Consider the following 25,193-nt stretch of genomic DNA (forward strand, 5'->3'; position numbering starts at 1 on the left):
CCAGCTGAGCTACCCGGGAACTCTACCCGACACCGATCCCCATTTGCTTTAGTTTTGAGCGCAGCATTGATTAATACTAAAATATCTGTCGCCAAAAATAAAATTCCTGCTGACTTTAAATTTAACAAAGGTGTTTCTAACCAAGCGGCATCGTGCACGTGTTACGGGGATGACAAGATCAAGAATTATCCAGTTATTCTTAATATTAGAACGGAAATTTACTGGTAGATATAACCTCTATAAGTATAAGTTTATTTTACGATTCTTTACGAACTGCGATGCTTATCTGGTGTCATTGATATCACGGTGATAGAGCCAGCGAAATGTCTCCAGCGCCGGAAGTTGCCTAGCATTTGGTCTTCATGGGTTCAGGGAAAACCCCTAAAACAACCCCAACAACCAGGTAACTTGTCTCGACCAGGATTTGAACCCCTGCCTGCTTGTTTCAGAGTCAGACATGCTAACCATTACTATACAGCGGTGAACTAGTATTATATACATTAGTAAGCTGAGGAATGCAACGAGCACGAGCTCGTTGGAGGAATGTATGACATTTCCGTACGGCGTTTCCAATTTCTGTATCTGGCAACCCTGGTGATCACGGCTGTCTTGATGATAAAATCCATCTGAAAAAGAATGGAACGGTTTCAACGAAGTCATTGACGAATTTAAGATGTTGGCGTATTATCGTAATTTGCGGTATTATGCTTTACAGTACTTATAGTTGCGAGGCTAAGATCAGAACTAAACTAGACGTCGCACAGTGAGGGATATATTTTACGATATTCCTGACCCAAAAGCCTAAATATAAAAGTTTACCTTTGAGGTTTGTTTGTTACTGAACCAGGGGTAAGTATTGGGATCCATCACATTATTTAAAGTCTTCACACGCTTGGTCAGGGTATTTACGTACGTGAGTGAATAAGCTTCTTGTCTATGCGGATGACGTGAATATGTTAGGACAAACTCCACAAACTATTAGGGAGAACACGGGAATTTTACTTGCAGCAACTAAAGAGAGATTTGGAAGTGAATCCCAAAATGACAAAGACTGTGATTATGTCTCGTGTCCAGAATATTGTACGACATGGAAATATAAAGGGTGGAAGAGGTGAAAATTTTCAAATATTTTGGAGCAACAGTGTGAAATATAAATGACACTCGGGAGGAAATTAAATGTAGAATAAATATGGGAAATGCGTGTTAATATTCGGTTCAGAAGCTTTTATCATCTAGTTTGGTGTCAAAAAACCTGAAAGTTAGAATTTATTAAACATTCATATATTACCGGTTGTTCTATATGCATGTGAAATTTAGACTTTCACTTTGAGAGAGGAAGAGAGATTAAGGATGTTTGAGAATAAGGTACTTAGGAATATATTTAGGGCTATTTGGAATAAAGTGCTTAGGAAACTATTTAGAGCTAAGAGGGATGAAGTTACAGGAGAATGAAGAAAGTTACACATTGCAGAACTGCACGCATTGTATTCTTCACCTGACATAATTAGAAACATTAAATCCAGACGTTTGAGATGGGCTGGGCATTTAGCACGTATGGGCGAATGCAGAAATGCATATATAAGTTTCTTTGAAGGTAGGAGAGAAAGAGACCTTTGGGGAGGCCGAGACATAGATGAGAAGGTAATATTAAAATGTATTTGAGGGAGGTGGGATATTATTGTAGAGACCGGATTAATCTTGCTCAGGATAGGGACCGAAAGCGGGCTTATGTGAGAGCGGCAATGAACCTCCTGGTTCCTTAGAAACCGTAAGTAAGTAATATACTATTTATAGACATTACTACTTTAATAAACTTCATTTATTAGCAATCAAGGCATTAATGAGTTAGAAAACATGTAAATATCACTTTTCTACATTAATCAAAACATCTATGCTTGTATAGATATACAAACTGAAATAAAAACAAGTAAAAGAAGAATACCGTAAAGAACTGAAAATTTAATTCCCACCAAATCTCTCTTGTGATTTCCATCTCGATAACTGAATGCACGTCATTGCTGATAGAAGACATAATGCTCTGTTAAAAGACATTCTCAACATAATATCATAGACGAAATTCTCCTTTAGGAGAGATTGGAATAAATGTATAAAAAGAAAATTGGAGCGAAGCATGTTGGTCTGAGATTGACATATACGTCATAACTGGAGGCACAAATGTTGTTCATGGTTTATATCAGATAATTGGCTTAATCCTGGTTTTCAAATAGTAGCAGTATATAAATATTTGTTATAAAAGATACGATACAATTCTCAGCATTTCTCATTCCGCAGATGGTTGTCAATCTCTCTCTATCCTTTCAGTTATGATGGATGTGATCAAGATGGAATCCGAGGTCAACTCAGTGGCTGTAGGAATAGGTGACGATATGGAGACAGAGGAGGAGCTTTTACCAGAGGTAAATGAAAAGTCATTTATAGTTGATATGTGTCTTATACAGGTCTTTTATTTCAAAACTAACCAGACTCAACAGCTATCTATTTAAAGCTTTTATGCTCGAGCATGCCGAAATGTAGTAATTATACACCTGGTAGCAGAACTTTAATGCATGTCATTAAAGTACACCTACTCATTAAAGGTCAGGTCTTTCAGCCAATGACGACTCAGGTTACAACTGTTCAGCCAATGACAGGTCAGCTTTCTACCGTTATAAAATCGCAAGTATCGATTATTCTTGGATATGCAATCGAAAGAGAATTAGCGAAAAGTCACGGAGGCTGGAAATCCAATACAGTCGCAGAAGGTTATGTTCTGTTACTATAATAATTAGCGTTAATTGTAAATAATATTCAAATAAATTCAATTTGTCATCTCGTTTTTCAATGCCTAATTTCATATCAATGTTATCTCTGTAGGTTCTTATGGCGTAGCAAGGTCAATGTGGACATCTGTTCCCCGCTTGCGCTCGTTTCATACATATCCATACTCAGTTCTTAATTGCTAAACGTCTCAGAGACTTGCCTGGGCTGCGCTCTAATGCCACACCAATTTCATCCATTTTTTCCTCTGTAATATCACGGCATTTTTGTCGTCTTTTTCTGTCATTTATAGAACTTGTTTCATTGAATCTATTAAATAACCTTATTATTGTTTTTACAGAGGGTAGTGGCCTGTCAGGAAATTTAGTTTGAATATTCACCTCGTTGAAGCACACGATTTTCTGTTGTTCATGTACTTGTTGTATATTAAATACATTCCCTTAATGAATATCTTTTTACCATGACGCAACGATCTGTTCTCCATCTCAGCAAAACGAATACTGCCAGAGGCCAGGTTACAGATAAACTGTTTTATTTATAGACGTCGTAGTGTTGATATGAATGGGGATGATCTTGACTATCTGCGTCATGTGGCAGAAGCTCTGCCTTCCACAGAGCACGCGGCCGGTCAGTCATAGCCGACATCATGGTGAAGACGCGCTGTATGAACAATGAACAAGGGCAAATTAAATTCGTGTCCAGAGTTATCTACAATCCTATAATTTTTTTTATTTTAGGTTATTTTGCTACGGTTTATCAACATCTCAGGTTATTTAGGGTCTGAATGAAATGAAGGTGATAGTGCCGGTGGAATGAGTCTGGGGTCCAGCACCCAAAGTTACCTAGCCTTTGCTCGTATAGGGTTGAGGGTAAGGACCAGAAAAACCTTATCGAGGTAACTTGCCCCGAACCCCGGCCACCTGGTTTCGCGGCCAGGAGTGCTAACTACTGCTCCGCAGGTGTGGACTACTATTGTATGACAACACACATAAATACTATATTATTGTGTTTTGGGTATTTCGCGTGTTTATTTCTTCTTTTCCCACCTCTTCACATAATTGTCCTAAAGTTGTTATGTGATCAATTTTAAACTACAAACTCTTCACATAATTGTCCAAGAGATGTTATGTGATTAATTTTAAATTCCCTCTTCACATAATTGTCCTAAAGGTGTTATGCGATCAATTTTAATCTGGAACCTCTTCCCATAGTTATACTCAATCTGTTATGCGATCAATTTTAATTTACAACCTCTTCACATAATTGTCCTACAGCTGTTTTATGATCAATTTTAAATTACAAACTCTTCACACAATTGTCCTACAGCTGTTATGCGATCAATTTTAAATTACAACCTCTTCACATAATTGTCCTAAAGCTGTGTGATCAATTTTAAATTACAAACTCTTCACACAATTGTCCTACAGCTGTTATGTGATCAATTTTAAACTACAAACTCTTCACATAATTGTCTCACAGCTGTTATGCGATCAATTTCAAATTACAACCTCTTCACATAATTGTCCTAAAGCTGTTATGTGATCAATTTTAAATTACAATCTCTTCACACAATTGTCCTACAGCTGTTATGTGATCAATTTTAAACTACAAACTCTTCACATAATTGTCTTACAGCTCTTATGCGATCAATTTTAAATTACAACCTCTTCACACAATTGTCCTACAGCTGTAATGAGATCAATTTTAAATTACAATCTCTTCACATAATTGTCCTACAGCTGTTATGCGATCAGTTTTAAACTGCAACAGACTTCTGTTCGGTTCGAACCAATTTCACTAAATGTCACCACCAGAAACCGTTTCATTTTAATTCGGTTGACTAAATGGGAGACCGATGTTAAGGTAGCCTTGAGCGTGACTATAAGATAAACCAACTAGATCTAAACATGTTCATTACGAGCGCGGTATGCTCGACCATGTTAGGCACGAGAGAAGCCATGCAAGCGAATGGAATGTCTTGCAGCATTCTGATCTGTACGAAAACTAAATATTTTAGCAAACGGATTCCTCACTGACAATTATATCTTGATATTCTAAAGGGAACAGATTTGTCTGCGTTTGTCTAATGCACACCATCATGCTTATGAAAAGGACCTTTCAGTGCCAGTAATTTAATTTGTGTTCACAAGATTGGAAGTAATTTATTTTGTGTTTACAAGGTTGGAATTTCGGAGGATGAGGGAAAGGAAGGAATTCGTGTTCTGAAATGTATCCTTCCAGTGTTGGTTTAAGTGCTGTAACCATTACTGTTGTGTTTGTTCGATGTTTATCACCGATGCTGTAAGTGTTAGTATTCAGATTCAGAATCATTGAAATCATCAACCTGTAACTAACGAGAAATGATCCAGTATTTGTGATATGCGCATGTTCTGCAGGTGGACAACATGTTAGATCACGACACAGATGAGAGAAAAGTCGAATTGGTGGATCCCGGCTGTGGTCCAGCTTCTAGTTTGTGCTTTGAGGAAATGCCAGTGCCAATTACATTTCCTGTTGTGAAGAGTGAGCCTGAGGTAAGTGCAGTTCATTGATTGTGCCAAGTATCTTCCAGAAGTCTTGTTTCGTTCATCACTGGTATGCAGACTGACGGATTGGCTGTATTCTCTGCATTGATGTTCATTCCTTTTGCAAGTCCGCCTTTCAAGTAAAGCTCCCTGTGAAGCTGATCTGAGTAATTTCAAGGGAAAATTTGTTCCCAGTCCAGTTACTGAACCTGGGACCTATGGCTGAGCGCTCTAATGCTATACCGACTGAGCTACCCAGGAACACTAGGCATTCCTTTAAAAAGATGACTTCAGACCATAATTGGCCATTAGGCCCAATACTTGTTAGGACGGTGATGATGATAATGACGACTGTTGGCAACAGTGACTTGTCCCACATCTTTGTAAATATGCGGCTCCGTCAGCATGCACCAGTATTTTTTATACAGTAGGCCACTTTCTTCATAAAGTTTTAATCATGTGATTGATTCTCATACAATAAATTAGTATTAAATTGTAACAAATCCAGCATAATCCAATTTAAATCCTGTCAAAATTCTACATCCCATATGTCAAACACAATAATTAATAACAGGTCTCTAATAGAAACAACAACCAAATTCCTTGGCTTACTAATCGATAATGTGTTAAATTGGAAAAATCTTATTAAAGAAATTACCCTCAAACTAAATTCAGTATGTTTTGCTATTATATCTATGCAAGAGATAGTAAACATCAATACCTTAAAAACAATATACTATGCTTACTTCCTCTCAATAGGTTATGAGTTTTGGAATAATATTGTGGAAAAATTACACAGATAGTAACAGTATATTCCTACCACAAAAGTGAGTATATGAATACTAGTAGGTGCCAAATCTAGGGAATCGTGTAGGACTATTTTCAAAAAACTACAATGCCTATGGCTTGTCAGTATGGCTTTCACTCACGTACTTCCTCATATGTAATCGTGAAGACTTCGTAACTAATTGAACATTTCATACCAACGCGTAAAAAACAACTTTTGTACTCTCTTGGCAAGTTTATCATGCTGTTAAAACAGGAGTGTCTTATATGGCAGTAGAACATTTTAATAGCCTCTCTATCGCTATAACAATTTCACGAGAAATAATAGTACTGGAGAAATAGCAGATCGGAAATACAGCTCATCAGAGCTGTCCTCCATAAACTCATGAAGACTCTACAGGACTGGAACTCAGATTTTAACCCTCAAGAGCTGTAATGTAACATCTTTCTTGTATATATGTACTGTTCTTTTCCAGGAATATTCATGGGATATGGACGAGAAGAACCTGGACTTAGCAACAGAGGATAATGCAATCTTGCCTGACAAGTGAGTGCAGCTGGTCTTATTGTCTCTGATTCGTTTAATAACATATTAATAATTAAGTGAGACGTACATTAATTTGTGTTCATTGTTAAGATGAGGGAAGAAAATATATTTTGTTGCTGAATGTTTTCTCCACTGTTTCAGCACTTCTTATTCATCCACACTTGCCATTAGAGAACTTTATTTGTTCAATTGTTCTAAATTAGTCAGACAGCTGACTGAATATTCCTCATACAACATAGTGATCGTGGTATAAAAGTAACAATTGAATATTGTCACTTCATTACTTCATCGATTACATATCTTCCTCTGCATTATTCTGCTGTGCCATGTCTTTCATTCACTTCTCTCCATTAATCCTCTTCTTCACGTCATTCATTTGTTTTATCTGTGGTTATTTATTATAATCATTTTAACTCCAAGGTGGTAGGTAATGTCACCACTGTGTATAGCTTACTGTTAGAAATACTTGTTGCAGTTGTACTGTATATTATTGCCAGGTAATTGGGATCCAAACTGGCATTTACTTCTATTTAACTGAAAATGATTTCTATATTCAGTAAATCTCGACAAGATTGGTTGGCAGCAGGGATCGAACCCAGAGACCTCCTAAATGCGACCCCAGTGCATTATCGCAGAGCCATCTCGCTGAGCATAATTTTATGTCCTTTTCTTTTGTGTTTGAATGTAATATTAATATTTTTACAAAATTTTAGTGTCAGATATTTAAAAAATACGGTTAGGAATACAATTTTTTACGAATATCTAATTGTGTAATGTGTGTTTATATATTTGTATAAGTTAAATTATAAAAATTAAAATTATATTTTTCTCGTTAATTGAACCTTAAGTTTTAAACCCACTTTGTTTCATATAGTTATGTTTATCATTGTTTTGTGTTAAGTGTGTTGAGTACCTCCCTGAGCACGACTCTTTACTCCTTCGGGCATGATTTCTGTTTATAATTGTCCGAGTTCTTTTACTAGAAGTAAATTTAAATTACAACCTATAGATGTTAAATTCATTGCTTTGGTATTTCTACGTGAAGTAAATGTAGTGAGAATATTTAACTGCACTGTCTCACACTGAGGTATACAGAGGTCATGCGTAAAAAAATTCCACCTTAAATCTGTCGATGTCATTCTTTTACTCCTTATCACTCTCCGTAATTATATATATTGTAAATTTTATTAGTAACAACAATGTAATTTATTCGTCACAACAATAATTCCTTTCTACAATTCACCTTAACGCTCTCGTCAACAATTGGATTTTCACTCAACACAGTATTGGTTATAGCACTCCACCGACGGCAATGACAATTTACTTGGACTATTACGAACAACAATGAACTATTAATCTTAACTAATATTTACAAAGCACTATTTACAAATCAGAACTGTCAGTTCTCAGTTCACAGTTCTTCTAGCTCAGTCACTCGAGTTCACAGTATCTCGAACCACAGACCTTCAGAGACAGTTCACTGTACTCGAACTCAGGTCCCTCCAACTGCGGTCCACTGCACTCGAACTCAGGTCCCTCCAACTGCGGTCCACTGCACTCGAACTCAGGCCCCGGATGCTGACGCAGTTGCGGACGCACACTCGAGCCGAACTCCGGTACACAAGACTGGCTTGCTTGCTCTGGCTTTCTCACTGACTGGCTGACTAATCAACTGAAAGACTGCTCTCGTTCCTTCGCGTCCGTAATTTATAACCACAGCGACGTAGCCTCGAAAGTTCGAATTCGCGATTCTTCCACTTCGACGGATTTCTCGGCCTCTCTAGGCAAGCAGAAGATGCGCGCGCAAACTCCCTCGCCACGTAGGCCCTTTCCCCTTCTCTCCGCCGCGCGCCATCCCAAAGTACTCCGTGAAGCCCGCGTCGGCTCACGCGCGGTCTGCTCTCTTGCGGGACGCTGGTCGTGAGTTCGAATCTCACGTCGCTGTCACATTGCTCCCTCTTTAGGGCTGCTCGTCCCGGGCAGTCCCTTGGTAGGCTGCTAATCGGTCCAGATGCACCACCATCATCTTCCCTCGAGGTTGTCGCTGGATGCGGTACACCACGTCGTTGATCCGGGTCACCACGCGGGGTCCATCCCAGGCACGCTGCAGCTTTGGTGATTTCCCTTTGGTCGTTGTAGGTCGATACAGCCACACCAGGTCGCCCTCCTGGAATCCTGCAGAGTTGGCTAATCTCTCGTAGCGCACTTTCATCCTGTCGCTGGCCATCTTGAGGTGCTCTCTGGCCAGTTGGTGAACTCCATTCAACTTCTCGGTGAGTTCTACCACATAGTCAGTCGCTGGCTGGTCGGCACTGGGTGGCGTGCCAAACAGCAGATCACAGGGCAGGCGCAGCTCTCTCCCGAAGACCATGTTTGCCGGTGTCATCCCTGTTGTATCGTGGACCGAAGCTCTGTAGGCCAAGAGGAACAGTGGGACTCTGGCATCCCAGACTCGTTGATGGTTGGACACCACCTTCCGCAGATGCTCTTCCAAGGTTTTGATGTAGCGTTCCACCATACCTTCGGACTGTGGGTGGAGGGGAGTGGTCCAGGTTTTATGCACCCCCAGACGCTCGAGCAATTCTCCCATCAGGTTGGATTCGAAGTTGCGCCCCTGATCGCTATGCAATTCCCGGGGCACCCCGAATCTGCAGATGAAGTTGTCAAGCAGCGCGTCGGCCACTGTTGAAGCCTCTTGGTTGGGAATCGCGTACACTTCTGACCATTTTGTGAAGTAATCCATGGCGACTAGCAGGTAGCGGTTGCCGCGATCCATGACCGGGAACGGTCCAGCAACGTCGATGGCGATCCTCTGAAAAGGAGCTCCCACGTTGTACTGCTGCATGGCTCCCCTGCTGCGTGTCCTTGGTCCCCGACTGGCTGCACAGGTGTCGCATCTTCGGCACCATTGTAGCGTGTCGGTTCTCTGATGCAACCAATAGAACCTCTGTCTTAACTTGTCCAGCGTCTTGTTGGCTCCCAGGTGGCCTCCAGTCACTCCAGCATGAGTCTCCTCCAGCACTACTTCCTTCACCTTGCTCCTGGGCAGGACAAGTTGTTCTATGCGGGTCCTTCCATCGGCCGACTCCCAAATCCTCTTCAGGATACCGTCCTTGACAGTGAAGGATTCCCACTGGGCCCATTAGCTCTTGTAAGTGGTGCTACGGTTGGCGATATCGGCCCATACTGGTCTCTGGCCGGACTCCACATCACGTAGTAGCTGTCCAATGTTTAGGTCCTCCAGCTGCTCCCTCCTTATGGCGGCGTTATCCCATCCTGGGCTCGGACTGCGTGGGCGCCATCCCGCTCTTCTACTTTCAGGCAGTGTTTGCAGCCATCTGGGCACGGACGTCGTGATAGGGCATCAGCGTTGGAATGTTTCTTCCCTTGTCGGTGTTCAGAGGTGAAGTTGTACTCCTGCACACGTTGAACCCAACGGGCGGTCTGCCCCTCCAGATTCTTGAAGCCCAATAGCCAGGTGAGTGCAGAATGGTCTGTCCTCAGATGGAATTCCTGGCCATACAAATATTTGTGGAAATGCTTCAGGGCTTCCACAATGGCAAGAAGTTCTCTACGCGTCACACAGTAGTTTCTCTCAGCCTTGGACAGTGTTCGGCTGAAGTAGGCAATCACCCTCTCTTGCCCGTCCTGTTCCCGAGAGAGTACTCCGCCGATGCCTACGTTGCTAGCGTCCGTGTCAAGTGTGAACTTCCTTCCAGGGATGGGATATCCCAGTACAGGAGCAGTGCAGAGCGCCTCTTTCAGCAACTGGAAGGATGACTCCGCCTCGTCTGTCCACTGGAATTGTCGTTTCTCCTCGGTCAGCTGGGTTAGAGGCTTAGCGATGTTGGCGTACCCAGCTACGAATCTTCTGTAATAAGTGCAGAGGCCGAGAAAGCGGCGCAACTCCTCCTTGTCCCTCGGTCTCGGCCATCCTCTGACGGCTTGTAGCTTCTCCGTTTCCGTGGACACTCCGTTGGTTCCTACTACGTGCCCCAGGTAGCTGACCTTCTTCTGGAATAGATGACATTTCTTCGGGTTCAACTTCAGTCTGGCTTGTCGCAGTCTCTCGAACACTTTCCTCAAGTTCGACAGTTGTTCGCTGAATGTCTTGCCGACCACGATGACGTCATCAAGGTACAGCAAACAGGTGTCTTATGTCAGGCCTCTCATTACGGACTCCAATAGTCTCTGGAATGTAGCCGGGGCGTTGCAGAGGCCGAACGGCATAACGGTGAACTGCCATAGTCCTTGGCGTGTAGAGATTGCCGTTTTCTCCTTGTCGTCAGGATGTAGCGCCACCTGCCACTATCCTGACTTGAGATCCAACGTCGAGAACCACTCTGCTCCGGCCAAGGTGTCCAAGGTGTCGTCAATTCGTGGGAGGGGAAAGCAGTCTTTCCTGGTGACATCATTCAGTCTTCTGTAGTCCACGCAGAAACGCAGGTCCCCATTCTTCTTCTTCACCAGCACCACAGGTGATGACCAAGGGCTGTCGGATTCCTCGATGACTCCTCTTGCTTTCATGCCTTCCAGTTGGCTGTCAATCTCCCTCTGTTTAGCTAGAGGGACGCGTCGAGGAGGTTGTCTGATTGGGCGAGCATTTCCGGTGTCGATGCGGTGCTGAACTTTCTCCGTTCTCCCGTAGTCGTTTTCAGACAGACTGAATACGTCTTGAAATTCTGTCAGTAGATTGTGGACTTGTCTTCTTTCTCGTTTGCTTAAATTCGCTGGCAATTCTCGAGCCAGCTCATTCAGCGATGGGTCTAGGTCTGGACGTGGTCGGTGACACTCCTCGTTCTCTGCCAGAGACGTCACAGACACCACCGGCACGACGCTACCTAGTACAGTTCCACTAGGCACCTCCTTGTCCCGATTGATGACATTTAAGACCCTCACCGGTACCACCTTCTGATTCGGGAGTAGGGATCTGGCCACATAAACCCCATCTATCGGAGTTGTTTGCGAATCGAGGAGCAGGTTTCTCTTAGGTTGTCCGTCCAGTCTTGCCGTCACCACCATCTCGCAGCCTGCCGGGATTGTCACATGATTCTCCAAGGTGAGTCTGCTGGCCATGGGTTGGTCTTCGACGTCCCTCAGGAACACTTCATCCTGACCAAAACGGAGGATACGGCGCCTGACGTCCACCGTTGCATCGAAGATCCGCATGGCGTCGAGTCCCAGGATGACGTCTTCAGTGATGTTGGCGACGAACACCCACATCTCCAGTCTCCTCTTTCCCAAGGTCAAATCCAGGAAAACCTCTTTCTGGATGGGCAGGCTCTCGCCTGAGGCAGTACGTAGCTCATAGCTCATATCGGCGCAGCGGCGTCCTCCCAGGTAGGCCACGCACGACTTCCGGTCTGGCGATGGTGAGCGACGCCCCGGTGTCTACCAGTACTCTGCATGGGCGGCCTCTTATCCATCCGTCAGCAATCAGCCCATCGTCGCATCTTCTGTTAACCGTCTTCAAGATCAGCCGAGGGGATGGTGATGACGGCGCCGACGTGCCCCTCGTCGCATCGGCCCCTTTTAGTTTTCCTGTTTGTGACCAGATCGGTCACAGTCCCTCCTCAAGTGCCCATGTTCGCCGCAGGACCAGCAGGTAGGCACTCCTCGTCTTCGTCGCTCTGGTGATTTCGGTTGACGCTCCTCGACGTCGGCCGCCGCGACGCTCCTAATCCGGTGCGATGCCGAGACGTTCGCCGTCAACTTGGCTGCCTCCATCCTGAGGGCCGCCGCCAGAGCTGCGTTGATGGTGCGATGCTCTGCCAAAAGTAGCTGTTGTCTTATTTACGGGTCTCGAACTCCGCTGCCGAAGGTGTAGGCCGCCTCTCCAGCGATGAAGTCAGTAGGCAGGCCCCTGAGAGCCTTATGGGCAAGTTGTTCCACCGCCATCGCGAATTCTTGCAGGGACTCGCCTGACTGTTGGACCCTCGTTTTTAGTTGGGTCCTGAATGCTGCCGCAAGTTGATGGTCACCATAACGTCCCTCCAGGGCCGCCATTATCTCAGCGGCTGTCCCATCTTCTGGAACGCTGTGAAGAATCTCCGACGCCTGTCCCTGAAGCGCGGCCAGCAGCTGAGTGGTATTCTCCGCTGGCGTCCACCCATTGTGCCCTGCGATGGCCTCGAACTGGCGACGGAATATCGCCCAAGACGACGTACCGTCGAACTTCGGCGTCTTGACGTTGCAATGTCTGGCTGAGGGCGATGGTTCCACATGGCCACTACATGAGGTCCTCAATTCTGTCGTCGATCTTTCCACGGCCCGTTGAGCTTCCTCGGCAATTATTTGTTTCTGTTCTCTAGCCTGGCGATCCACCAACGCGAGGATGTGTTTGTTTTCTACAGCATGTTGGTCCATTAACGCGAGTATGTGCTTGTTTTCCTCAGCGTGTTTTTCCATCACCTCACTCGTCTGCTTTTGACGACGCTCGAGATCGCGGATTTTTCCGTCGAAATGGTCTACATCCTGTCTCAACTCGGCTACTGTCTCGATTATAGTTGTAAAATTCTGGTTCAGTTTATCCAAATCGGCCTAAAGTTCGTCTTTCACGATGGCGACAATTCCATCTACGTGGGCCCAAACGTTTTCAATTTGCGTAGTGACGTTGTCTTTCACTCCGCTTTATCGCCTTTCACTCTGCTTATGTCGCCTTTCACTTCACTTATGTCACTTTTCATCTCCGTTTTCACTTCACTTATGTCACTTTTCATCTCCGTTTTCACATCACTTATGTCGTTCTTAACCTCACTGATGTGCCTGTTCATGTCATTCATGTTGTCTTTCATTTCTTCTTTTACGTCACTTATGTCCTTTTTCATTTCAGCTTTTACGTCACTTATGTCCATTTTCATTTCAGCTTTCATTTCCGCGATGGCTTGCAGGATCTGCTGTACGTTCTCCATTGTCGATAATATCCCACTTCTGACACCAATGTAAATTTTATTAGTAACAACAATGTAATTTATTCGTCACAACAATAATTCCTTTCTACAATTCACCTTAAACGCTCTCGTCAACAATTGGATTTTCACTCAACACAGTATTCGTTATAGCACTCCACTGACGACAATGACAATTTACTTGGACTATTACGAACAACAATGAACTATTAATCTTAACTAATATTTACAAAGCACTATTTACAGATCAGAACAGCCAGCTCTCAGTTCACGGTTCTTCTAGCTCAGTCACTCGAGTTCACAGTATCTCGAACCACAGACCTTCAGAGACAGTTCACTGTACTCGAACTCAGGTCCCTCCAACTGCGGTCCACTGCACTCGAACTCAGGCCCCGGATGCTGACGCAGTTGCGGACGCACACTCGAGCCGAACTCCGGTACACAAGACTGGCTTGCTTGCTCTGGCTTTCTCACTGACTGGCTGACTAATCAACTGAAAAACTGCTCTCGTTCCTTCGCGTCCGTAATTTATAACCACAGCGACGTAGCCTCGAAAGTTCGAATTCGCGATTCTTCCACTTCGACGGATTTCTCGTCCTCTCTAGGCAAGCAGAAGATGCGCGCGCAAACTCCCTCGCCACGTAGGCCCTTTCCCCTTCTCTCCGCCGCGCTCCATCCCAAAGTGCTCCGTGAAGCCCGCGTCGGCTCACGCGCGGTCTGCTCTCTTGCGGGACGCTGGTCGTGAGTTCGAATCTCACGTCGCTGTCACAATATTTTTTTTTCTCACCACCACATAGAGAATCTTTAATTAGCCATTCTGTAATTATATGAGAGTGATTGTTGGTTCTATCACCAACATAGATGACGAAAATACTTTGTAAAACTATGTGACATCAGATTTTGAAACTGCAGGTTCACTGGACCATGTGATGCGAGCACTGGAGATGTCCTGGACAATGAAACTCTGAGTGAAGGAATGTCACAAAGCGGCGATCTGGGGCTTCAGCAGCTGACAGCTAGTCAGACAGATCACAAGCTCTCACGTACAGAAGACAAACCCTTCAAATGCCAATTTTGTTCGGTACGATATAAATTCAGATCCTTTCTGAAATCTCATCTGCGTTTACATACAGGTGACAATCCATTGAGATGTGAGATTTGCGGGAAATACTTCTCTATTTCTCCAGATCTCAAATCTCACATGCGCTATGCACACAAACAATCTTTCAAATGTGACATTTGTTTCAAGAAATTACCCACGCCAGACAGTCTGAAAGTACACTTGGAGTGGCATTCTACCAGGGAAGATTTTCAATGTAGTATTTGTGGCAAAGGTTTGGCAAGTGCTAACTCGCTAAACAAACACTTAAAAAGACACACTGGAGTGAAACCTTACAAGTGCAACCTTTGTCCTCGTGAGTTCACTACAAAAGATTCTTTGGACTATCATATACGCTCACATACTGGCGAGAGACCGTTCAGATGTGAGGACTGTGGGCGTAACTTTAAAAACAAACCACTTCTCAAACTACATAAATGCAAACAAAAGCCACAAACCGAATGTCATATTTGTTTCGAGAATTTATCAACACCAGAGAGTCTGAGAGCTCACAAGGAGTGGCATGCTACAATGAAGGTTTTTAAATGTAGCTTTTGTGGCAAAGATTTGGCAAATTATAGCTCACTATGGAGGCACTTTAGAACACACACTGGAGTGAAGCCGTACAAGTGCAACCTTTGTCTTCGTGAGTTCGGTTCAAAAGATTCTTTGGAGTATCATATACGCTCACACACGGGCGAGAGACCGTTCGGATGTGAGGAATGTGGGCGTAACTTCAAAAGCAGACAATTACTTGGACGACATAAATGCTCAGAAAGGCCACAAACCTCATGTGGTATTTGTTTTGAGGATTTAGCGACACCAGAGAGTCTGAAAGTACACATGCAGTCGCATTCGCCAGGGAAAACTTTGAAATGTAGCATTTGCGGCAAAAGTTTGGCAAATTCTAACACACTAAAGAAGCACTTGAAAACACACACTGGCGAGAAACCTTACAAGTGCGACGTTTGTCATCGTGAGTACACTGCAAAAGCTTCCTTGGAAATTCATATACGCTCACACACTGGCGAGAGACCGTTCCGATGTGAGGAGTGTGGGTGTAATTTTAAGAGCAGAGATAAACTCAGAGTACATAAATGCAAACAAAAGCCAAAAACTACATGTGATATATGTTTCGAGAATTTACAGACACCTCACAGTCTGAAAGTACACATGCTGTTGCATTCTCCAAGGCAAACTTTGAAATGTTTCATTTGTGGCAAAGGTTTGGCAAATTCTAAAACACTAAGGAAACACTTGAAAAGTCACACTGGAGTGAAACCTTTCAAATGCAACCTTTGTCCTAGTGAGTTCACTACAAAAGATTCTTTGGAATATCATATACGCTCACACACCGGCGAGAGACCGTTCAGCTGTGAGGAATGTGGGTGTAACTTTAAAAGCAAACAAAGTCTCAGAGTACATAAACGCAAACATCATCCACAAACCACGTGACTTTTTTTTTTTATATTCTACAATCTTTAGCAGTAAGGTGATGTAAGATATATTATTTTTTGGCGCGTATTGGGAGCCTGTGAACTGAACACTTCGGTTTGTTCGTGATAAGATTTCTTTATCGTACTTTCTGAATTGTCTTTGATAATCAGGCCTGGAAGTTTTGGACATGAGAACATTTGCTAGGTTACGAGGTACACTAGCTATAGCTTGTTATCCTCTGCTACGTCAGTGCAGTACAATCGTCTCCATTCAACATTGACATAAGTTGTTTGTTGACCGACTTCTGATTGAGTTGTTATGACATACTAAAGAATAGTAAATTATGGTTTATTTAACGACGTTCGCAACTGCAGCGGTTATATCAACGTCGCCAATGTGCCGGAATTTTGTCCCGCATTTCTTTTATATGCCAGTAAATCTACGGACATGAGGCTGTCGCATTTTAAACACACTTAAATGCCATCGACCTCTGCTGGGATCGAACCCACAACCTCGAGCATAGAAGGATAGCGCTATACCAACTACGCTACCGAGGGCGACGATATGACATAATATTTTAAGTTTGTATTTATTGTCTTTCTGTCCCCTACCGTATATAAGGAATACAGTTCAGTTGTCTTTTAGCCTCAGTACTGTGAAGGTGTATCAAAATGCCGCCAATCAGGAGTGAAACATTGGATGTGCTTGTAGCGGAGATCGCAGAAGAATATTTTTCAGCTAAGGAAGAACGAATAATTGTGAAGTGTGTAAGACAAGTGTAACAGTGAGAGACTGTCATGATTTACAAAAACATTGCAACACAAAAAAAACACATTCAACATCTGAAGTGACATCAAAACCTTTTTCCTTGCATTTTTAACTATGTCCTGATTGTCAGTGGCGTAGCATGAAATTTTGAGCAGGGGAAGCTAACTCAAGGTGTCTTTCATATACAAAAATATAGTCTTAAGATAAATAATAGTCAATGTCAAGTCAGCAGTCGAATATTGGTTGGAACCTCGTAAGTAACACCAATAAGGCATGACCTCAAATGGTACGTAGTAAAATATTTTTATTTTTATTTTATTTTAGTTGATTATTTAACGACGCTGTATCAACTACTAGGTTATTTAGCGTCGATGAGATTGGTGATAGCGATATGGTATTTGGCAAGATGAACCCGAGGATTCGCCATAGATTACCTTGCATTCACATTACGGTTGGGGAAAACCTCGGAAAAAACCCAACCAGGTAATCAGCCCAAGCGGGGATCGAACCCGCGCCCGAACGCAACTCCAGACCGGCAGGCAAGCGCCTTAACGACTGAGCCACGCCGGTGGCCCGTAGTAAAATATGATATCACTGTTTACACATACTGTAGGTTACCTGGTTGATGTTTTTTCCGGGGTTTTCCCTCAACCCAACATGAGCAAATGCTGGGTAACTTTCGGTGCTGGACCCCGGACTCATTTCACCGGCATTATCACCTTCATTTTATTCAGACGCTAAATAACCTAGATGTTGATACAGCGTCGTAAAATAATCCCAAAAAAATTCAAGTAAATTGGTGTCAGGAACTGTTATTTCACTCATTATTTATTGTATCAGCCACAATGCACGCTAACAATTCAACTGAACACAACTGACGAAAGGGATAACTTGGAAACTAAACTTTTTTCAATATAAACCTAGCTTCTTGCGAGCCTTGTGACCAGGGTAGTTTAGTTAGAAAGGGATGGAAAATCTGCGGGGTGCGTTATAGAGAAGAATGAGTGAAAGAAACCAGTCTGCTTGGAAGCTGGTGTGTGCAGGCTTCTTGTTTACTGCTGCATCACAATATTTAACGCATAAATATAAACTCTATTAAAATTAATAAATAATTTTGTTCATAAACTGCAGGTTTATTATGATATTATTAACTGGGGAAGCTGAGCTTTTTAGCTTACATTGACGCCACGCCACTGCTGATTGTACCTATGCAGTGTAAAATATTACCATGGCAACTAAAACTTACCATTAAGCAAAGCCTGCATGGTATAGTCAAAAAACAACGTACAGTAAAAATGTAAGGGAAAAGTTGTTAATGTCAGTGTACAACCTAACAATTATTGTTTTGTGGCTCGAGTGCGGATTCCTCAACTTTTATTATGAATTGTGTCTGATTTTGATGATAGCAAATTTTCCTTTCTCTAAACTTCAGAACGATCATTTCAAACACTTCATAAAAAAAGAATATTTGTAGAAAATTGCCAACTGCAATAACAATGCATGCCCATTATTTGCTTACTTATTACGAAAGAACTATGGATTTCATATGGTCAACTGTTGGTAATAATAAAATATGTGTTGATACACGAAATGCTGATAGTGTGGAAGGTATGTGACTAATGTGATTTTGGGAATACTATCGGTTCATGAACCTGGACTTTTATTTCTTTAGACACCCGAAGTGTTGGAAAAGTTACTATTCAACATTGTTAATTTATTTGAAGTTCCTTGTCTCTTTCACGGCCGTGTAATATTAAGGACATGGATCAGTGAAAATAACGAAAAAAACATTAAAAAATGGAAATTTTGTTTTTATCTACAGAACATATAATAATGTTTGTCTTCTAAATCTGTGTTTATTTTGGCCCTATGACTATGTAAATGCACCAGTACGTGCGTGGAACTGCACCCTTTAAATTGACATTTAGCTATCATCCTGACAGACTTTGTTTTTCATTCTAATTAACTTTACTTTTAATTCAGTTAATATTTCGCGCTGTTATGGAGCAGAAAATTGTGGTGTGACAGACCTGTATAGCAAGAATATCGATATATATCTCATACACATGCTGCACTTTGACGCACAACTGCATGCACCTTATATAATTAGAAACTTTAAATCCAGACGTTTGAGATGGACAGGGCATTTAGCACGTATGGTGAATCCAGAAATACATGTAAACTATTACTTGGGATATGGAGGGAAAAATACCTTTAGGGAGGCCGATACGTAGTTGGGATAATAATATTAAAATTGATTTGAGGGAGGTGGGATATGATGATAGAGACTGGATTAATCTTGCTCAGGATAGGGACCGATGGCGGGCTTGTGTGAGTGCGGCAATGAACCTGCGGGTTCCTTAAAAACCATTTGTAAATATGCTGTACTTTGGACTTGTTTTCTCGATTTTCCCATTTACAGCATTTTGCAACATTCAAAATGCTCTAATGAATGCAGTTTTTCTCCAATCTCTGAAATTTTGCACAGAAGTCCACAAGACCATGTGAAGTAAACTGACACCTGTGCTTTCTTATGCTATTGAAAGTATTCAAATCACCGCAAATTTCTTAATTTCAATATCAAAAATACTAAATAACGTAATAATAAGCTGCTGCAAGTAAAGTGAAATTACAATGTAACATGCTATTGCATAATTATGTGTAGAGTAATTTAAAAACTCACAAATGCTGACATGCATCGCAAAGAAGTGGAGTACAGAATATTCACAACACCAACGAACTTTAAATATCTGACCACACTGACATACTATTTGAAGCATAGGAAGATTCATCTGCACATAAACTTATATCCTCTACTGTTACATCAAGTTAATTAAACATTAAATACTCAAAACATCATCGTCACTTTGTAACAATGCCATATTATGTGATTTATCCGGGAAAATACAATACAGCGTTTCTACAGAGTGACAGAAGTGAGTCTTTCTGTAAAAGAAGGAGTATTTTCTCATCACAAAAATAGAAGATGGTGTTCCTAAGAAGCAGCATTGATGTACTAAACATTTGTCAATTTAACTTTTCATTAACCATCACAGATATCATCTATTTTACTTTTGTACCACTACCACCCCTACTAAGAAACTTGATCTGATGCTTTATTGCTTCATTGCACTACACTGATTGCTGTCTGTGAATTACATTCACACATATGCTACCGGCTCAGTGACCAATAATGCATTCAGCACCGTCAATAACCACTATTAATGGAAAAATAATTTATTTAATTAAAAGTCAATAAGAAATTGTACGAGAAGTATTAAAAGGGAAAACGAAGTATCTTATTAATCTGCTTCAATAGTGTATTATGTAGTCGAGAGTCCATTTACTTTCTTTAATTTTAATTATTTAAATTTAAAATATTTAACAATCCATTCTACGAACTATGACAAATTTAACAAGCGGTTTGTGAATTTGGCTGAATGACATCACTGTAACATACAATATTAGGATCCGAAGAGTATTGTTAATAATTATTATTCAAAGTCTTGTCAAATTCATTAAACATTCGCTCTCTCACACTCCCCGCACACTTTCACAGTTACACATAGAAGCGTGCCACACACATTGTACTGCTGACATAGGAACTTCATTTGAATTGTATTTATAATTAGATATATACATAAACATCACATAAATTGTACACAGTGTGTTCAATAAATAAATCATTTTTTGCCCTCACCCCTTCCTTCCTAGCTCTCCCTCCTCCCTGAAATAAAGTAGTGACAAGGAGTGTCGTGTCTAGCAAGCTAGAGACCCAAAAAAGCATCATTGAAAAAGTAATGGACCTAATGAAAAACTATGAAATTACAGTAAAACTCGATTTTGTGTGATCTCGAGTTAACGTAAAATTCACATTTAACACAAATTTCAGGTTCTGAAAATGATTGCATAAGAACAATATATTTTCATATTTGATGTAATACAATTTACTTCAGAATCAATCCTCCTTTATCCTATAAATATATTAAAGAAGTTAAACGTTACAAGAAATAATTTTTAAAGAGTTACACAGTTTTTATTCGGAGCTTGTCTGATGACTCAAAGCATTCCAACCGTCCACGCTTCACATGAAGATGCAGTATATAGCTTCAATGTTGCTGTATGACACTGATTGTAAACAGCTTCCATAAACCATATTTCTGGGTGACTATCATTGTTACATCGCACAGTGATCCTTTTACGCTATCTGGCCATGCAAAATTCGATTCAGTATTAAAAGATGTAGAAACAGTAAAATAACTATTTATACCTATGTTAAGCATTTTCCTTATCCATATAGACATTATTCGAATTCAATTTAGGCTTAATATTAACTCAATCACAGACATATAGGTATTCTATAGGCAACAACACTGTAGGGCTTCAGACCTTCATCACTGCATGTATGAAATATATAAGTAAAATACATGGAAGGAATCAGTTACATTATAATTTTTATTTTAATTGAACTTTTAACTTCACACATGACATAATATTTCATTAAAAACACTACATGGTTTCCTTCATGTTAATGAAGTAAGATATTTCACTACAATCAGTAGGTACATTTTCTTTCCATTCAGAAAGTAAATGGTGCCTCAAATTTTAACAAAAACAAATATATAATACATTAAAACTAGATACACGTGAGTGTTTTCCTACATATTCTCTATATTTATATATTCCCAGTAATGATTTCACCTCCACAGAATCGAAACATCTTTCTCATCCTGCCTAAGGTTTTTCCGTAGTTTTCCTAAGACGCTAAGACAAATGTCGGGATGAGCCCTAAAAGAAATGGGCCACGGACCTGCAATCATATCCCCATGAACCGCCTTAATTACTCTAAATTAATTAATAATTACATCTCTCCCCTCTCTTATTAACTGAGTCACTATAAAGCCAAATGGCTGGTCTCTAAATTGAGATGATTCAATAAGGCTCATGACAATCAATCACTTCCTACCTAATAGCCAAATTGGCTAGTCTCTTATATGAGACAACTCATCCTGCTTAAGGTATTCCGTGGTTTTCCTAAGGCATAGGACAAATGTCGGGATGAGCCCTAAAAGAAATGGGCCACGGACCTATATGCCCTTCCCCATATATATTCCCTCTTTCTAGCAAACGACGTAATGCCCTAGTTCAGAACCTATAAATTGCCTATTAAATGTGCGAGGTCACTCATTTAGTCGCAATTTGAAAGGACAGGGAACCCCTCAAATTGCAGATTCATAATTCACGGCGTTTCTTCTGGCGGCCTTCACCTGCCTTGTCATCGAACAACAGATGACAGAATCTTCACGACTCCACTTGCACTGCGAAATGGCTAAGCCCCTTTCAATGTGGAAGATAACACCTGTCATCCTAACGGCAAACAAACGAGTCTTCTCGACTCTTCCTGCACTGCGATATGACACAGTTCATTTCAATGTGCAGATTTACACCAGCCAACTCCATCTCGTCCCGTCCTGTGATCACTTGATCACATTTCCGTCCCCCCGCGTATGTGGTACCTAAGAGGTTACGTCCATTTTTGGCTTTTCCCTTCAAAATTTTCTAGAACTCCTTCAGTGGAGCAGCGTAAACTGGAGTGAGATTAGTGGCCAACAGGCTTGGAGCTCACATATTTAGTTTTTACAGCCCCTAATCCCTTGCAAGGACGCGTTTTGCGTACCTTTTAAATTTGTCCTCCAAATTCTCTCTTTTTCGATTTTCGACCTCTACAGGAGGAGTGTGCCATTTCTGCAGCTATGTGCTACTTTTGTGGTCCTAAGGAGGGTGGTATTGTAATCAAACATTCATTTTGAGGGATGTACCACACATTTATCACTTCAGTGTATTCTACTATGACATAGCTAGTTGTTTTACTGTAAACTATGAGGTAAATGTTACAAGTATAAAATAATGGGGAGGATGACATGATCTACACTAATAATGGACAGTTGCCACTACTACTTTTTCCTTTAATGTAATTCAATGTTAAAAGTGTTTTCAATAATATTTAGTTCTCAGTGCTGCTGTAAGCTTCAGAAGGCATAGGTGAAATTTTGACAAAAATGCGATTCTCAAATACCAAGGACACCAGAATAAAATTATGTGACACATTTTCTTATTAAGATAAAATAAATGGCAGGAATTTTCTTCGACGTGATTTTCTTTAATTTTCGACGTATAGAACCATTTATATATTAATTAATTAAATTGATTAAAATTACAATATCTCCAAAACCATCAAAGCTAGATAAAAGAGGATGAAAGGGTAATGGAACGGAGAAAAATTCTCTCCGGCACCGGGATTTGAACCCGGGTTTTCAGCTTTACGTGCTGATGCTTTATCCACTAAGCCACACCGGATACCATTCCATTACTCTTTCATCGTATGATGACGCAGAATATCTGCATGAAAATATATGTACTTCGGTACATTAAAATGATATATAGATAAAAGAGATTTTGCACAATGTAACTGACATATGTTGTTGTTGTTTTCTAATGCCAGACGTTTGACAATAAAGTCATTTGACCTCTTGCACTCCAATATTTTTCAAAGATATTATCATGGCCAGCCACTGAAGCACAGATTTTGAGGTGTACCAAATCCATTTCTTGGTTTGAGTTGCATAATGGGCAGTTAGGGGACTGATATATTCCAATTCTATGCAGGTGTTTGGCCAAACAATCATGGCCTGTTGCCAATCTAAATGCAGCTACAGACGATTTTTGTGGTAAATCGGGAATTAACTGTGGATTATGATGCAAAGAGTTCCATTTTTTCCCTTGAGATTGTGTTATCAAATTTTGTTTGTTGAAGTCTGAAGTATGTAGATTTAATAAATCTTTTCACAGAGTAATACGTAGATTTAGTAACAGGTCTGTAAGTAGCAGTGCTGCCCTTCTTTGCTAAAGCATCCGCATTCTCATTTCCCAGGATTCCACAATGGGATGGTATCCATTGGAATACAATTCTTGTAACTGACATATGAAAGTAGCATGTGATAAAAATTTCAGCTCAATAAATTGAAAACTGTAAGATTTAGTAATTTCACCTATGTCTTCCCTTAAGTTCCTGAAGCGGGTGTGGACTCTTGATAAACAAGGAACTTCATTAAGTATTGTGCTGATTATTTCTTTGCACCCTTTTTCCTTATTTTCGATTTTTCTTTTTATTTATCCACCATACCTGGTTTCCTTCGTTTTCCCCTTTTCCTAATAGATGTCTCTCTCTTAAACTCCATTTTCTCTCTCATTTTTTTTATATCTATGTGTAAAGCGAGATCATTGCTTGTTTATTGGTTTCTGTATTCTCATTGGTGTTCATTTCAAATTTTTCTGTTACCTGGTTGGCGGTTTTTGCTGACCGTGCTCGGGGTGAGAGGTGGAAGTCGCTGGCAGTCAGAGAGAAAGAGAGCGGCTCTGGAGAGAGTCGATATGGGCAGTCAGAGAGAGACCGGCTCAGGGTTGAGTAGACATGGACAGTCAGCGAGAGGTACCCCAGAGGAGCAGTTAGTTTGAGTGAGGCTCAAGACGATTGACGCATTGAGTGCGGTCCTTGGGACGTGAACATTGGCCAAAGGAAGGTCGGAAGCGGTCGTCGTGTGTTGGAACATCTTCATCCACTAACAAGGAGAGGACACGCTCTGTTTATCACCGAATGGAATAAGATTGTGTGAGATGAAAGTACAAGACGTACTGTTTAAAGTCATACCTGGTATGGGTGGCCAATGACCCCTCGTTTTGAAAATATTGGCTATTGTTTATGACATACTTCCGTTAGGTGCCTAATAGGGAAGCATTAGCCTGTGTAACAGCGTAGCCCATATGGTTGGATGCTGAGTTGTTATCCAGGCAACCTGAGTTCGAATCTTAACTGATCCTATATATTTTTTTTAATAATGATTAATATTGTGATCACAGTTACCTATTTACATATGGTACCTATATCACATTTCTCAATGTATTGAATGCTTCATCATGTTTTAAACAAATTACTAATTAACTAACATTGTATTGTAAAGATAAACAATGAAATACTGCTCACGTAGGAAGGTAAGATGTGTCACTGGTGTCTGTTCTATTTCTATAGCAGCTATTCCATTTCATTTTGTACCCGATTCATTATTATGTCATAAAAACATACAAAATACACATATTTCCTGCACAGCAAATGAAAGAAGGTCGTCCACAGTCACACACATTTTTCCGCACTTCTGCTGCGAAACAGATATCCTTCACATTCACAAACACTTCTCGTTCGTTTATCAATTTTGATGCATACCACGCATATTTCATCATGGCTTTGAATATAGGAACTGACAAGTGAAAGTGAATTAAAATAATAATAA

General features: G+C 41.1%; 1 protein-coding gene across 1 annotated transcript; it reads left to right on the plus strand.

The window, feature by feature from the left end:
• The first annotated feature begins 634 nt into the window (after positions 1–634).
• LOC138698632 (zinc finger protein 26-like) lies at positions 635–25,168 on the plus strand. The gene is made up of 5 exons (XM_069824740.1): positions 635–849; positions 2,323–2,417; positions 5,175–5,312; positions 6,566–6,636; positions 14,457–25,168. The coding sequence occupies exons 2-5, from the start codon at positions 2,325–2,327 to the stop codon at positions 16,096–16,098; spliced, it is 1,944 nt and encodes a 647-aa protein (XP_069680841.1). The 5' UTR covers positions 635–849; positions 2,323–2,324; the 3' UTR covers positions 16,099–25,168.
• Positions 25,169–25,193: the final 25 nt, after the last annotated feature.

This window comes from Periplaneta americana, chromosome 4 (genome assembly GCF_040183065.1).
Source record: "Periplaneta americana isolate PAMFEO1 chromosome 4, P.americana_PAMFEO1_priV1, whole genome shotgun sequence".
NCBI lineage: Eukaryota > Metazoa > Arthropoda > Insecta > Blattodea > Blattidae > Periplaneta > Periplaneta americana.